Here is an 18,002-nt window from a genome sequence, read left to right as displayed (position 1 = left end):
ATAAGTATTTCATTAATGCAAAACCTGTAAAAATATGAATTAGTTTTAGTAGTACGTATATTGGCTAAATCGTGGATGCAACAAACTGAACTGAAATACAATATTACTAGTTAAAAGTTAAAAATAGGCTATATAATTATTTATTGTTTTCTTATGCAATCAATAATAAACCGTAAACAAGAAACACTATAAACTGCAAAACGACCAAGTATTGGCGTAATCACGTGAAAGAACGTCTGAATAATTTTTGAGCCGATTCTTTGAAACAAATTGTTCAAAAGAACCGATTTACGGAATTGAGTCTGACATCGTTTCACTAGCTGGAATTCGAGCGGGGAAGTGACGCTTTCTCCCAAAGTCTTTCCCCATCCGTATCCGCCGGAACACAGAACTTAGCGCAATTGGAGTCCCTTGATGTCAGTCAACAGCAGATTTGCCACCACCTCTCCTGATTCTCTTCTCTGCTGCACTTGGCGACCATATCGGCCGTCAGGGAAAGAAATGCCATCGGGATGAGGAGATCGTAGGCCATGTAAATACAAAGTATAAAATGTTAACGATTTCATCGACACATCGATGTGCTGTTTGCTTTTCGAATATCGCAGTTATGGTCCCAATAGTCTCCCGTCCGTTTGTTTTATCCACCACCGTCTCTAGCCTCGGGAAAATGTACCCGACTATTCTTGGTAGCATTTTTTTTGCAAACAAAAGAAGACACCCGAAAAAGCAATAAAAGAGCACGACAGAAGGATCGGTGAGTTCATCTCTCCGTGTGTTGTAAATGCGTATCGATTATTTTATGTTATCGCGCATGTTCGATGGCTTTTTAAGTAGTTTTTTTTTTTTTTTTTTTTTCAGTCGGCCCCCTTTTCTAATGTCCGAAGCCGGTTGAACTAAAGCAAGCAAGAGGAATGTATAGAGATATTTAAAATGACGTACATCGAGTTATTAAGCACTTAGATTAATGTAATTCATGATATACAGTAGTTCTAATATCAGGTAAAGTGCAGAGAGGATCATGAAGGCATCTACAAAAATACCGCTATTTCCATGCCTGGATTGACTAGGCTACTTAGACTCGCTGCAATGTTATTACAAAGGCCTATAATTTTTGTCACGAAGGTGAATAAAATATGGCCTCTAATTTTTCTATTTATTTGATTTCTATCTATTTGAATGGGCCTAATGTTAAACACATAAATGTATTTCTTTTTATCTGAGGTGTATCCCCATGACATCCCATGAAATTATGAGACATGTCAAACAATAGAAATGCTTGGCCTATGCCATTGAGTAAAATCAACCTGAATTCAGTTCTATGGTATTAGTATTAATGTAAATAATGAGATAAACCTTTGTGTGGTAAAGGTCATTTTTTAACACATTTCTTACATGTAACTATTTGTGCATGTAAGTTGTATAAATTGGACACCAATTCACCAAGCACGCATTTTATTACCATGTAGCATGTGTTTTATTTTAATGGCAATATATTACCTTTATAGGGGCAACATTTTATTTCTAACCATGTAAAATGTTCTTCCTTTGTCAAAAACTTCCAATTGAATCTGTTACAATTATGGCCATTACGTGTGTATCAAGTCATGAAATTAAATATGAAAGAAGCTAAAAACTACAAGACTAGATATCATAAGACATTGAACACTAGAATATGCTTTTGAGAGAGATGACAGCTGCAGGTCACTACAGTGTCTGCGGAGAAACAAAACCCATACTGAATCTATTAAAAGAAACTCCTAGAATATGTATTATAAAATATGTCAAATGTTAGATAACAGATAAATGTACTATGTCCTCCACATTTTAATATCTGGGATATTTTTGTAACTTCCGGAGGCAATTTGCCCTGAGCCCTGGCTAATTCCTGATTTTCTAGTCAGCATATATGTTCAAATGAGTAAAAAGTGCATTGATCCAAATGTATTTAAGTTGGAAATGTTACTCAACATAGGCTTAATGCCTATCTATCCTTAAAAGGGAGTTGTGGGCCATTGTTGCATAAGATACACAGTGGTGTAACCTCCGCTGGCCCATAAAACCTCCTTAAAACTACAGCTTTACAAAGGTCTGGATTTCAGAGGTCTGGTTTCCAAAAAGTGTGGTTTGTGGAGATTGAGGAGGCCTGGGAACATTTTCTGTTTCTGCAAACTTCCTGACACTGCTAAAAGCGTTTGAAATATTATCTAGCTAGCTCAGGGTATCACCGATACATTTTCTTGACACGCAAGACAATTAGTCGAGAGTGAGAGACTGCAAACTCCTGCTGGCATATTTCCGTGTGCAGAGGTTAAGGCCTGCCCAGATATTTTAGTTGTCTTGAGCGGGGCTTATGCGTTGTAACAGACGTTTCCTAGAAAGCTGCTTCACTACGCTTAAGTACATCAGTGACACTGTAGTCCTACAATAAGGTCTCATTTTTAATTTGAATGCATTAGCCAACACGAGCTAACAATGAGAAGTATATTTTTTACAGCATTTATTTAATCCTCTTTAATGCTAGTTATTAGTTAATAAAAATTAAAATGTTCCTGTTCATAATGAATTATCTTTTGATTTTAGAAATAATTCTGTAAATGACGAAATTAGCGTAAGATAAATAAATGCTGTAACTAGTGTTGATAACTAACAGATGAATTGAAAATTAACTTCCAGGTGGCTAAGTTATATGGGTCATACTAGTCTCAAATACCAATGCTAATAGATTTATTTAAGTTTTTTTTATTATTATTATTTTTATATTTGAAAGAAATTAGGAGATTAAAATGTAGGCTGTATTAACTGTTCAAAAGTTTGGGGGACTGTAAGATTTTCTTTAAGTTTTAAAGTCTCTTCAAGTCTGTTCACCAAGCCTGCGTTTATTTGATCAAAAATACAGTAAAACTGTAATATTATGAACTATTAATATAGAAAAAACTGTTCAGAAATCAGGCTCAAGAAACGTTTCTTCTTATTATCAGTGTTGAAAACAGTTGTGCTGCTTAATGTTTTTATGGAAAACATGCCAGATTTTTTTTCAGGGTAGTTTGATGAATAGAAAGTTCAAAAGAACAGCGTTTATTTAAAATAGAAATCTTTTGTAACATTAAAAATGTCCCTTCTGTTGATCTTTTGATTATTTTATTGCATCCTTGCTGAATAACAGTATTAATAACTTTCCAAAAACTAATCTCAAAGTAACTTAAACAGTTAATGCTGTTACGTTTGATATTGATACAAAAATGCATGGTTTTCATTTAATCACATGGATCATGATCAATATTATTTATGGATTTTAGCTTGTATTGTTCCTAGCGGTTTAAACGACCGGTGTCGTGTTGAAACGAAGTGCCACATTTTTTCATAGAGCACCTAAAGTAAAACATACCAGTGCAGTGGCTCTATATCTATCTTATCTATTGTGCAAGGAAGAACAATCCACTCTGTCTGCCATCCAGGTCGTGGATGTTATCATCAACTCTCAGTGGGACTTTTACACTTAATGTACTACACAAATTTTACTTTGCATAATATAAATGCTTATTTCATGTGTTTTCTCATACCGTCAGAGAAGAGCATACTTCACATCAAGTAGTTTCCGCAGTTACTGAAGGTGTGTGTGGTCGATAGGGGCTCTTTCTCAATCTCATGTGGTTCTCAGACTTTTATCAGAAGAGCTCAGGCATGCCTGTAAACTGAATTTTAGCGTGGATATTTTTTTCTCAAATGACTGTGTAGAGTGTCTTTCCTGCATGAGGACGAAGCGGGCTGCTCTGGACTGCTTCCTCTTCTGGCGCGTGGGTGCTAGAGATGTCTGGTGTAGAATTTGGCTGCAGTATCAGGTGAAGGGCGGCGAGACCTGGGAGGGGGGACAGAGGGGGCTGGGCCCACGCTACCAGGAAGCAGAAGCTCTGGGCAAGGCTTGTTAGCGTTCTTGGTAGCAGAAACCCAAGCTGAGCAGAGAATAGCATAGTATTTAATGGGCTGGTGTTTTGTGATCTGGTGCCAGGATTCATCCGCAGACGCTCCTGTTGCATCTGGTCAATGGTAGAACAAGGGGAACAGAAGAACAGATCCACTAATCCACTAATACGCTCTAACTGGTTAAAGCAGAAACACTAGTTGCGGAGTGTCCTGTAAGCTGCAGAGTAATGAGGATTTAAACGGGTATAGGTACTTCTTGTGTTTTAAATAACATTTTAAAGTTAAATGCATCAATATTGTGCCTTTTGAGAGTTCAAATTGAGAAGGTTCAACTTTTGTTCAAAGTGATACCATGTTTTTGCAAAAAGTCTTTGCATTGACTTGTACCTGGACTTTAAAGTATACTCAAATCTCTTTTTAGTTGTGATATAGTGCCTTAGTCTATATGCATTACATTCATTCTGGTGTTTTAGGAAGCCAAATAAGTAGACTATAATTAATAATAATAATACCTTTATATTATTATTATCCGTAATACATTCGTATATATTTACGAATAAATGTAAGTTAATGTTTAAGTATAATATTTTAATTTACAGTAGCGAAATTACTTTTATTACTTTTGTCCTAATTTCTTCACTTGCAAGAGATACAGCCTTGAGCTTTTATTTTGGTGGAAAAATGCAGTTGAGCTTTTATTTTGGTGGTCCACAAAAATATTAGATATGTAAATGTGAAAATAATAGTGGCCGCTATTCTACTTTTTCATATGCAGTTTGAATCAGCAATCCAGCTGTATCCTGATTTAAACTGCATTTGAAAAAGTAGAATTGAGGAGCTAAATGTACAATTTGAAAAAGCTATTCATAGTATTTCTGTACTTTCTCACAAACCTCCATCTCATTGCTCTGTATTACTGCAGTGTATGTGAGTGTAAAGGCTGAAGTTTAAAATGTACTATGTAAATAAATGTATAGGAAAAATTACTAAAACTAAAGATGGTTCTGGCTTAATGGTTTGCTGAATATTATGAAATTAATAGATCAGATTTATTTTTATTCTAATCTGTAGTCATTAGTTCAGTGTATGTCTATAGAAGTTTGAAGAGTGGAATCAATTGTTAGTTGTTTTTTATGGCTGTACTTTTTTTTTTTTTGCTTATAATTTAATTAAATACATAAAATGGCAAAACTAATTTGATGTCCTAAAAAGCTAGACTTCCATTAAGAACATTAATACATATATTATATAACACTTCAGAGATTTTTAGGTGGAAATGTAGTGTCATGAAAATGTAAGAAAATTTTGTGTTATTTACAGTGGCGTCCAAAAGCTTTTTTTATTTAGACCTGCAAACAAAGTTTCAGGATAGGCTACATAGTTAAATTATTTAAGATTTTTAATAGCTTGCTTAAGAAATCAAATTTATGACATTGATAATGTGAACTCCTTTATAGAGATGGTCAGATGTTCTTCCACTGAAGCACAAGATACTCTTTGGCTCATTCTGAAATCATGCTGGGGAACGTGATCTTTTCTTTTTTTAAATGCTCTAATTAAGCAGTTAATCCAATAAGTAATGGAAACATTTGTGTTCAATTAGAAGCATTTCCAGTCACTGTAAACCTGAATAAGTTGGCAAAAACTAAAAAAAAAAAGTTTTATAAGCAGAACTAGCATATTTTTATTTTGTAATCATACATTTTAATTAGGGCTGTCAAAAGATTAATCGCGATTAATCGCATCCAAAATAAAAGTTTGTTTTTAATAATATATGTGTGTTTACTGTGTATAATTAAATTTGTATATATAAATACACACACATGCATGTATATATTTAAGAAAAATGTGTTATTTATATATAAAAAAATTATATTTATATATAATATAAACTATATAAATATATATACAGTATATGTATGGAAATATTTCTTAAATATATACATGCATGTGTGTGTATTTATATATATATATACAAAATAATTATACACAGTACACACACATATATTATGTGTAAACAAACTTTTATTTTGGATGCGATTAATCTTTTGACAGCCCTAATTTTAATTGATCTTAACTTAATTTGAGTAAGATAACTCAGATATTTAATTTAAAATTATCATGTAATCTCAACTTAAATATTTTTAGTAGTGGAAACATAACTAGCTAAAATTAGCTAATTCAGTAACTGCTACCTTGCTAATTAGTAACACAATGCCTTGATTAGCATAGCAATTGCTGAATGGGGCAATATAGAACATTTAACAAATACCCGTTCTCAAACCAAGCTCATGCTCCTTTCGTCACCATGATGGTAACCTCTCAAAAAAACCAACATAACCGCATAACAACATAACCTTTCTAAATTAGCATAGCAAAACATGAAACTAAATCTCCCACTTAACCTTAATCTTGCACACACACACACAAAAAAACGATATATATAACACTATATTTTGTCATTTACTCTTCCTTTTGAATGCCATCGAAAATCATGCTGGGAATTGGAAATCCCAGCCCAGTTTCAGTTAAATTTAAGTTTGTCTAAACTAAAAGAAATTAATTAAACCAAAAAAAAAAAAAAAAGAAACATTTCAAATTACTGTACTTAAAATGTGTCAGTTTCGTTAACTCAAAAGAAAAAGTTCTAAATACACGTAAAAGCTATTTTGTTTGAACAAATTTGTTTCATTTAAGTTTGCCCTACTTAAACTAATTTATTATATTATTTTGTGTGTTAGGATTTACAGTGTATATGTTGCCTAAAGACTCCTTTATTATCTGGGTATCTCTTCTGAACTCCAAAATATTAATTAAGTCCAACTCCAAATATTATTAATAAGTTATGAAATAAGAATGTATATACACAAGTATTTATATTTATTCTCAGCATGTCATTCAATCTTGAACTGCAAATTCTTGGGTAATCTGAAATGCACCATGGTAAACTTGGCTGTTTGGGTATGATTTCCACTTAGTTGAGGAGGAAGGGGCACTTCTTTTGCCAATATGCTGTCTAAACCTGTTTTTGGGCCAAATATTTTAAAATAGTTTTGTTTGTTTGCTCTTGGGGTGCGGTTCTGTCTCTTGGCCACACAAGGGAGCCCCACAGCCAAACGTGAGCCTCCCTGTGTCACATGCAGAGTGAAAGAAAACATTATGGATGGAAAAGCATATGTTGCCAGTTCTGGCAACTGGTCTTTTGCCTGTTGGGTTTCAGAAGGCAGTAAGTATGTCGAAGATCTCCAGCTGGTGTGTTTTGGGAAGTGCTTGACTTAAGGTGATAGATTTGTCCTTTGAGACCAGAGTGCACTGTGACTGTAATCTACATTCACTCTGGTGTGCCTCCCAACCTGGTTTGCCAAGGCAAGGTTTATAGGCCTAGGATCAATTTACCACAGTTCTAATAATTTCACCAGTGCTAACATTGCTCACGCAACACTTTTTGTGCAATAGTGTTTTCAATATGTATGCAACTTTTGAATTATGAACCCTTGACTTCATATTTAGAACAAAGTTTCACAGAATGCATCTTAATGAACTCTGTGACCCCTTTTCATGAACTCTTCTGACCACCCTGCACCACAATTTTACAAATGGTATGCAATGCAAGTTCATTCTGGAAGTGGAGCAAGGTTCCTGAGTTTGGGGGAAAGGTCAGGCTTGTTGGCCTCCATGTATATTGTCGCCACAGCTGCGCTGACAGATTTATGGCCATCCTTTATGCTCTCCGACTGGCTTTGAAAGGGACAAAGACAGGGAAACTAGAGGGAAGAGGGGCAGAAAAGACAGAATAAAGATGCTGAGAAGTTAATAGGCTTTTGCTGTATGCCCTAATTTGCTGTACTGACATTGAGCAGCAGGTTTTTGCAGATGCTGTTTGAGCCAAAATGTCACCATGTCCAGTACTAAGAAACATGAATGAGGGTGAGGGTTTAAAAGTACAGGGGTATTATGACTTGCTTTCCTCTTTTAAATATAGCTTGTAAATCATCTAGTTGTAAGAAATTAAAACATATAATTATAGCCATTTTTTTGTAATTAATGTACAACTAAATCTTTAGGGGCCACTAAGGGCAAGCTCACACTACAGGACTGTAAGACAACAAGGTTTCTTGTAGGGATGCATTGAAATGAAAATTCTGGGCCGAAACTGAAAATTCAGGATGCACTTGGCTGAAAACTGAAGAAAAATAAATAAATTCAGAATACAATTAATACATTTTTAAATTTAATTAACTAAAAAAAAAAGCTTATTTAATAATCAAACCTCAAATAGCTAAAACGTATTTGTACAAACATTTAAATTGCATCATCTTTTTACTAACAGATTTGTTTCTACTCTAGTTTGTTTTCATGACAGATTTATTCAAACATACATTAAATAATGAAGACATCCCTAACAGGTTAAGTAAAATATAATGAAAATGTAATACAATGCATATATTTAGCAAAATTCTCTTTTCTAGAGGGTTTTTTATTTCACAATGTTGACTCTTGTAGTCAGAAAAAAAAAAAAGGGTTATCTGTTTCCATAAAATATATAAATATCCTAAAACTTATGTTTACATTTTAGGCAAAATTGCATACATAACTCTTATTTGAAAAGTAGGCCTATTTTATACACTTTTGCTTTTATGGATATTTTGATATTTATTCTAAAACAAGACAAGGATGTTATGTGACTGCACAAATGGGATTTATAGTCCGTATTTTATATTTTCCTAATGTCTTGTACCGTTAAACATGGTATCACGTGGATATGAATATGCATATGGAATTGATATGCAGATTAGAGGACATGCATAGTAAAACTAGGCGTTGTAGGCGACATATATGGTTATTTCGGGGAGGAGACGGGGTGAAAATGCATGTACACACAATCTTTCGCTGACTGGGTTTTATATGGGGAATTTTGTTTTGTACACTTTTGTTGTGTACGCTCACTTTTAGGAAGAAATCTGCGTAAAATTTTATGCATGAGGCCCCTGACCTTGACTGGTCATAGAAAATATATTCCTGACTGGGACTTGATGGATTTGAGACCAAGTCCGATAAAGACTGACCTCGGACAGAGACCAAAACCATATTTTTAGCAGCGTTTGGTTTCGACTTCAACTTGGGCTTGGACTCAGTCTGAGTCCAGTCTTATCTGGACTAGAGTACTACAACACTACAAACAAGCCTTTGTAAAGCTTTAAAATAAGTTCTTTAATTTAGAGAAGCAAAGTGTCAAAAATCTTACAGAATTTTTCTATTTCAAGCATTTTAACTCTACCTGCATTCTCCTTCCTGTTTACTTCCTCAATTCAAATGCAGTTCTTCCCAGCCCTGATCAATATCAGAATCCATGCTGACAGAAAATCGATGACTGGTATCAGTCATAATTTGGTCCAACTCAAATATGTAGTGCATTTACACATGACACCCAACAGCCTCTAAACATGACACCTCTCTTCTTCCTCTCCACCATCTGAGAGAAGGTGAATAATACACTGTAGCTTTCTCCCACATGACCTACATTCTGTTGTTCTTTTTATCAGGAGACTTGATGAACTATCATTAATTATTTATAGAAGTTTTTCTCTCTTGTTCAGTATTCTCTTGTTGTGACATATTTTGCGTTAAATAATTTAAACTCTTGTTTTTTTATTATTATTTTTTTAAATCACTCTCAGCTTTCTTTTTCCATGGAAAGACTTGGTTTTTACAGCTTGCTTTGTGTTCATTGGTGGAAAGTTCATTCAGAGTTCATGTTCTCAGTAAAGAAGCACAAACAATCCTTAAGTTCATGCTTCACCTGGATTCACTACTGACTTTTTGATGACTCCCATTTGGCCGGTTCTGGCATTTTGGTCTGGTCTAACATGGTGTTGATTTTACAATTGCTAGTAGTGGATGAACAGTTAATGAATTATCCCAAAATACAAATTCATGCTGATGTTCGGAAAGAGTGTATGAGCTTCTTTTCTTTTTTTAAGATTATTAAAGCCAAATCAAAAGTTATTTAGTGGCTACATAATGATTAAGGGAGATCTGATTTACAGAGCTCATGCAAAAACTCTCTCAGTTCATTAACTGGTTAGTGCTCTGGCGGGTCAGAAAAAGACAGGCCCAGACCAGCATTGTAACTCAGCCCACGGCAGCATGTTGACTAGGAGCAGTTCCATGAGTTCATTTTTAGCGCTGGCCTTGAGTCTTAGTGTGTCTGCCTGGCAACACTTTAATCACTTAGGCCCTGTTTACAACTGGTATTAACATCCGTTTCGGGGTGATCTGGTTCCAAGTGGTCATTTAACCAAGAAAGATTGGTGTATACACCTGGAATTAACATGCGTCTGCTGTTGCAAGTTGTGATTGCATGTCTTATTGAGTGAATATCACTGCATTTTGATAAAGCACAGCAAATATAGACATTTCAGTTGTAATGAGTAAAAGTTTCACTTGATCTCTGCTTATTGCTATTTGAGTATGCTAATATCTTATTTCTATATTAATTGATATTCAATTATCCATGTTTCACATGATCTCTGTAACTGCATGAAGTATGCATAAAATAGTCTGTGATGTCTTGTGATTCATTGTATATGTATGGGCTTTTCCAGTTTTGCTGATTCAACATATTTTTAATTCCACTGAAGATGAGACCAAAAAGACACATTGCCATCCTCATGCGTAGCCTATACTTTTTACACATGTATATGTGTTCAAGTTAATTCACGAGCAATATATACATTATATGCTGTTCTTTTAGGACATTAGTTTTTTCGTTTCATGTTGATAAATTGTTTTATACTGGTAAATCTTTTATATTTTGGACACATTTAAATTAATAAATATTTTGACATTTTTAAAATGTTGGAAAATTTGCTGTTAAAAACATGGTTTATTCAGTTAGACACTTTGTTCTTTTTACATTTAACACCTATATTTAGCATTATGAACTTGTGATTGGATTACTCGAGATCAATGTGTAAACTGTGTCTTAGTCACTTAAGCCTTTGATATGTCACAGTCCCTCATACCCACATGCACACTCTTGTGTCTGCCTTTTTTTTTTTTTTTTTTTCACTAGATGGTTTCCGTCTCTTTTTGTTTTTTTTCATCATGTGCTAATGGAAGTCTGACTTTTTGTTCCAGGTCCAGGTGCCCCCACCTCATGGAGAAGGTTGGCAAGGTGTGGAGCAACCTGAAGAGGGGATGTCAATCTCTGCTTCACACAGATGGGGGTTCTCGCGTTGAAACGGCACCACAGCTTCAACAACAAACAGACATGGTATGCCACGTTGTGGACAAGGCCCAGGGAGACAGCACACTTGAGGCCGCTAGTCCCTCTAGCAGTGTGGCAGCACTCCCACAAGTGCCATGGAGGACCAGTGGGAGTGTGTCACGACGGGGCCATAACTGTGTAGCGGATGTACCCCAGATACTAGAGATCACAGTCGAGCAGGATACTGAAGATGCTCGTGCTCCCCTGGGTGCCCGCAGAGATTCTTATTCACGTCATGCACCTTGGAGTGGAAAGAAGAGACACTCGTGTTCCACTAAGGCCCAGAGTTCTCTGGAGACCACAGATCGTCGATCGAGCCGGTCTCGGCGCAGACATGGGACTGGTAGTAGCCATGAGGATTTGGAGTCGGGAGCAGCACGCTCACTACGCCAGCAGATCCATGATACAGTGGGCCTGTGCCTCCCATTGCGAGCATCCTCTCGAAACACTCACCTTCCACCACCCAAACGTAAGATACAAATTACGGAGCTGATGCTGGAGACGTGCCCCTTCGCACCAGGATCAGATCTGGCCCGAAAATGGCACCTCATTAAACAGCACACTGCACCGGTCACAGTGACGGCAGTTGATTCATCCTCAGATGCCCCTGGTGCTGCCTGTGCATCACCGGAAGATGAGGAGGAGCGCTTGCGAGAAAGAAGGCGACTCAGCATCGAGGAGGGTGTGGACCCACCTCCAGATGCCCAGATCCACACAGTGGAGGCCATCACAGCCCCCCTAGCTTCTCTTTATAAGCTGGGACCTAAGCTTGCCCCTGGAATCGGTGAGAGCCTAGGCGATAGCCAGGGGGCAACAGCAGCTAACTGTGACTCTGAGGACGACGACACCACCACTCTTTGCTTGCAAGCTCGCAGGCCCAAGCAGCGGCACACTTCAGCTGAGGGCCACCTGAGCAGCAAGCAACCGGGGCCTTGGAAAGTGCACACCCAGATCGACTACATCCATTGCTTGGTTCCAGATCTGCTGCAGATCACAGCACTTCCCTGCTACTGGGGTGTGATGGACCGCTACGAGGCTGAAGCGCTGCTGGATGGTCGGCCCGAGGGCACCTTTCTGCTGCGAGACTCAGCTCAAGAAGACTATCTGTTTTCCGTTAGCTTCCGCCGCTACGGCCGTTCGCTGCACGCACGCATCGAGCAGTGGAATCACAACTTCAGCTTTGACGCGCACGACCCCTGCGTGTTCCACGCAGCCACCGTCACAGCCCTCTTGGAGCACTACAAGGACCCCAGTGCTTGCATGTTCTTTGAGCCGTTACTCACTGTGCCTCTGCACCGGACCTTCCCATTTGGCCTGCAAAGCCTGGCTCGAGCTGCCATTTGCAATGGGATCACCTACGATGGCATCGGGGCACTGCCACTGCCCCCTGCTCTGCAGGACTACCTCAGGGAGTATCACTATAAGCAGAGGGTGCGCGTACGCTGGCTTGAGCGGGAGCCAGTCAAGGCCAAGTAAGGCAGGGCAGATACTTCTCAGCTCTCCAACAGGAGTAGTCCATTCAGCACTTTGCAGAAGTGGAGGAATTACAAGTTGTTGTTTTTTTTCTTCTGGGGGGGGGATGGAGGTATGAAAGGAGGGACCTGAAACTGAACACAATATATAAGCTTCTATCATTATTTTTTATCATCACTTTAACAATCAAAGAAATTACAAATAACGGCTCTCCAGTGTGCACATTTCACGACAGCTTATTGTGACTAGGATGACACAGCAGAGGTCTTGGTCAGATTTTCCCTTCTCCCTCAGTTCCCACGGCCTTGCTCTAAGGGGGATCTGCAGATACAGATATTTTCGTGCTCCTCCACTCTTTCACTGCTTGACTGTGTGGTTTTATAGCCATTTCCGTTCACCTCCCTGCCTGCCCTTAATTCCCTTGCATTAAAATTGCATTGTTAATGTTTATTCAAAGTAATATTGTGGACAAATTCTGAGGGGAGGGGAAATGAAAGGTAATGTTCAAATATTGCTTTTTCCAGCTTTTTTCATCATCTTTAGCTTTCATGGTGCTCTGTCAGTGGTTCCCATGGTAACATTCTGTGCTCATTCCGTGGTTAGAGGCATTCTGGAGCAGGAAATAGAAAGGCTTTCACCCTGCTCATGGAGAATGAGGCAGTGAGATCCATGAAAGATGGATTGACCTTAAACTATGTATCTAGACAGATTTTGGAAATGCGTTGCAGTGAAGAGAAGGGCTCTGTAATGTTTAGCTTCCTTGCGCTTCCGGGAAGCGATAAGGATGATGGTGCACAACATGATGTGGTGTGATGTGAGAGCGCTTGGTTTTCAAAAAACATTGTTACTCACACTCTGCGTTCTGTTGCTGTCAATATGATTTGTAATCATTAATTCCTATCACTAATTGCACAGGGGCGGGGGGATGACTAATTCTGTATCGTCTTTTTTTGTATTGTTGTGAATGGTCTATCGGTGCCCTTGAAGTTGGGCACTGATTAAGAGCACTTTAACTTAACTGTGCTTGTGTTAGTGGGTGCAGCAGAAGCGATACATAAACCTGCTATGCTGGGACCATTGTTTTTAGGCATAAACACCCTCCTATATACAGGAATAAACACTCACTTTGTTTAACCCACGTTGCTCTAGACAGGACAGTAGGTTTTGAGGTCGGTGCCATCAGATTTGGGTCAAGCTGACTTGTTTTGTGAGACCTGCTTAATTTAAATGATTTTAATAATTGATGAATAATCTTTAGTACACAAGGTTAGCAGATTCTTTTTTTTAAGCGACTAGAAGAAAGGTTTGGAATTTTAATACATGAAGTAAAATCACATTGTTGGCCCCCTAGGCCAAGACCAGCTTATTGATCACTTTAGAATCAGTCAGATCCACACTTGAATTTCTTTAAATACAAAGAGGGATTCCAAAAAGTAAGTATAGAGAAAAGGGCATATTTATAACTCTTGTGCTGTTTGCCCCATTTGAGAAAAAGCTAAGATCACTTAAGCCAGCGATTCCCAATCCTGGGATGGGGGGTGTCAGGACCAAGATTGGGAACGGCTGACTTAAGCAGTCTGCATACATTTAAAGCATTAAGTATATCATCATGGTGCATTCAGTGGATTTGTTACTAATGGTGATCCAATTGGAAAAGTGTTTTCCAATGACCGTTCGAGTGACAGTGACACCATTAGACATCCTCTTCATGGGCCTGGTGCTGATGTGTGATGCATTTTGAATACTGCTAGGGATACGACTATTGATCCCCACATCTTTTTGACTTTTCAATTAATGAGATCAGGTAGAACTGCCAAATGCTAAGCTCAGGCTCACAACACCTTAACAGCAGGGTAGTACAGTGCAAATATAACCAGCTTTGTGTGCTTGTGTGTGTGTGTAAGTGTGTTGCACTGACTCAGACCTCAGTCAACCGTAAGAGACTTCTGCTGACATGAAAAGTCTGTTATATGCTCCTCCCAGGCAACACTAATCCACAGTCTATCCTGATGCATTTAAAGTCGTCTTCCTGCACATTATCCTGTTGAGTCTTTTTTCCTTGCACAAGAAAGGATGTCAGGATCATCCTGGGAAGAATTCAAAGACTTGAGGAGAGAACTTTGGGGTGACATCACTGCAACTACTGCGTGGTTTGATCTCCCTCACCACACCATCTCTTTCTGTTGGGTGTGGGTGAGATTTGTGCAATTTAGACAGAGCCTTGGCTTGTATGATGGTTGTGAAGCAGGTTTCAGGTTGACATGGCATCTGAAGGGGCCAGCTGTCCTGCTTATTGCTCAACTGTAAAAGTGTCATGCTTGGCTTTGCTCCAGACACTCCTAACTGCACTAACCCATGAAACTTGACGTGTACCTACCTATACCTGTGTACCAATTTTCATCAGGGGTGGAGCATTTGCTCAGTCAGATAAGGGCGGAGAAGAGGATCATGGTGCAACTTCTCTCCCCCCTATAGTTCTCCCTAGTGTTACTAAAGGCATAATGGATTAAAATGGATACCTATCACACACACAGATTTTTTAAATGAAATATTTTTTAATATTAGTAATTTATGAAATGCAATAATCTTTTTGGGCTTGGCTATAATGGTGAAAACTAATGTGAACTGTCTGAGAAATAGGTCTCCTTTGAATTGTCTTCAGGTTAGAATCATTCTATTCACATTACGACAACATAGGATGTTGGTGCAGTGTGTCATAAAGGTGTGTGAGAGAAACTAGATAAATGTGACCAAAGGTTTAAGTTTGGTGAAAAATTGTTAATGTCATAGCTTTCTCACAAAATTATTGCTAAAATGTTCCAAGATAAACATTTCGAAGTAAAAAATAATCTAGTTTTAGACCCTAAAGGTGCTAATTGGCTCACTGTATGGATTAATTAACTTTCAGAAGTGCCTTTTCTTAAATACTTCACCCTTTCCTCAAGTAACCCAACTTTAGTGGTACCCAGTCTGGTTAATTTGCATCTTGCAGCAAATTATAGCAAAATGCGACACAAACGTATGCATTTGTTTTTAGTTTTTATACAAGTGTGTTGTATGCTGATAGTTCATATTATCACAAAGAATTTGTGAACAAAAAGCTTTTGTTCCCCCTTGTTTTAGTATCCAAGTTGTTAAGGTCTGGATTTGCTGTTTATCTGTTCACCAGAACAGTAGAGTTAAATGTGATTATGAAATATTTGTGTGTATGATTGACTCAAGTGATCGATCAGCACATGTAAATGTGCATAGATGGAGAATTTATCACAGATGGCCACAAAGCAAGATGAAAGGTCATGACTCATGATATCAGATGTGATACTAAGGCTTAGACTGGCAGTGTTTGGCCTCACACGATATTACCTGTCAATAGCCTAGCTGGAGAATTTCTTCTAGAAAATAACAATACTATGTTAAAATGTTATAGAGAATGTTGCAAGCCATTTTGTGTGCAGAGCCTTGCACATTACCAACAGGAAAAGCTTTCTGTTCAATATTATTTGATATGTTTCTGTACACAAACTATAGGGAGATTGTGTTCGGCAATGTTTAGGCAGAAATAAAAGACGTGCTGACATGTATTCAATTCTGCTGGATCTATTTCAGATTCAATAATTCACAAGCATCACCAAGGTAACTGTGTTACCTTAAAGTTTGAATGGGCTGAAGGTGAGATTTAGGACTGGGTGCCAGGATGACAACACTTGACAATGATTACACTTAAGATGACTCTTGCGCCACCCATGACCTGCCTCTGAATTTCTGATTGGACCCTTGGGACATGCCCCTCAAGACACTTGCTGAAACATGCACCATGGTTCTGGAGTGACATGGATATCACTGTCTCTCACCATCTTATATGTTTTAATTTTTTTATACACTGTGCAAGGTTTGTACTGTACAATGTAATTACTCGCACTCAGTGTCCTCTCTCTTATCTTTCCTTCATTCTCTCTTATGTACATTAAATGGTCCCTACTCCCAGGCTGTTACCAAGTTGCTCTGTTGTATTATTATTATTATTATTATTATTTTTTGACTTTGGGTAACAGTTTGCTGTTTTTGGGGCCTCCACATGCCCCTCTTTCACCAGTAGCTGTCACTCTTGGTGCTCTTGGCTTATGCTTCATTGTCTTAATATTCAAAAATAAAAGTGTTCTATGTGTAATCTGGTTTCCTGTTTTCCTTTTGCATTTAGCACACAGACACCAGGGGTGCGTTTCCCGAAAGCATCGTTAGCCAACTATGGTCGCAAGTTCATCGCAATGTCCATTGAACTCTATTGGTAACGACGGAACTTGCGACCATAGTTGGCCAACGATGCTTTCGGGAAACGCACCCCAGATTGGATCTTCTAAATTTGATATTGACAATTTTCTGTGAAATTTAAAAGCCACCTCAATGAAATGGTTTGAGATTAGTTTTCAAGTGGTGGATATTTTTTTAGTTCTTGAAATGATATTCATATTTAACTTTGTATTACAAGTGCTAAAAATAGCAAATTACCCTTTTTTTGTGTTTTTGGTTGGCCTTTTGTACTTAGCCTAAGCTTAGCATTGTGCTAACAGGTTAAAAAAAAGCACTTGATTAGCTAGAAGAATTAAGATATGAAAATGTGCTACATTTATGATCAAACATTGAGAAAATGTCTCTTGCGTGACTGGAACTGAAGGAAGTGCCAGGATATTTGTTTCTGCAGTGTGTTCTGTTGAAGTCAGGTAAAAATAGTACTGGGGAAGTTTATCTGCAGCAGACCTCTGAATAACTTAAATGCTGCATTGATTGAGGAAGAGAGGGAAGGTAGGATGGAGGTGTGAGAAAAAGATGTGATCTCTCAATCTAATGCACTAGTCACTTCAAACCAGTATTATGTAATGCACTTCTGTTCGGGACGCTTGAGGTCAGTGGGTAAATGTTTAGGGACCTGCAGGAGTTCAGCATGGTTGGAGTCTGCCTCAAAGACACTGTACTGAACTATAAATATACCCAGACATCTGGGCATCGCAACGGTTTGAAGTTCACAGTAAGGTTCTCATGATCTTGTGTTAGCCAGGTTCATCTGGTCTTGTCATCCAGCTTAAACAAGGTAAGAAAAGAATAGTCAACCTTTTTTAGTAGACAAGTCACCCAAACATTTCGTTATTTTAAAGATTCTTCCTGTCCTCTGCTAGAGTTATTGTGACTTGGAAAAAGAAAAAATCCTGTTAATTTACCTTCAGGACATCTCTAATGCTCAGTTCTACCCCCTTGTGGTTAAAAGTACCTTTCAAGCAGCCTGTTCTGCAAGTTCATATTAAAGGTTCTAGGTCACTCGCCTCTTAATGCTGGGCCCAACGTT

The 18,002-nt window shown here is 37.9% G+C and overlaps 1 protein-coding gene across 2 annotated transcripts; it reads left to right on the top strand.

Moving 5' to 3' along the window:
* Positions 1 to 308: 308 nt before the first annotated feature.
* On the top strand, positions 309 to 16,212 carry socs5a (suppressor of cytokine signaling 5a). 2 transcript variants are annotated; one of them, XM_079851358.1, is made up of 2 exons: positions 309 to 532; positions 11,062 to 16,212. In XM_079851358.1, coding segments are annotated over exons 1-2 (1,608 nt in total). In that variant the 5' UTR covers positions 309 to 530; the 3' UTR covers positions 12,668 to 16,212. The 2 variants fall into 2 exon arrangements, with proteins under 2 accessions (XP_079707484.1, XP_079707485.1); XM_079851359.1 differs by having other exon boundaries at positions 309 to 754.
* Positions 16,213 to 18,002: the final 1,790 nt, after the last annotated feature.

This window comes from Squalius cephalus (assembly GCF_949319135.1).
Source record: "Squalius cephalus genome assembly, chromosome: 19".
Taxonomy (NCBI): domain Eukaryota; kingdom Metazoa; phylum Chordata; class Actinopteri; order Cypriniformes; family Leuciscidae; genus Squalius; species Squalius cephalus.
This window is presented reverse-complemented; position numbering and strand designations above follow the sequence as displayed.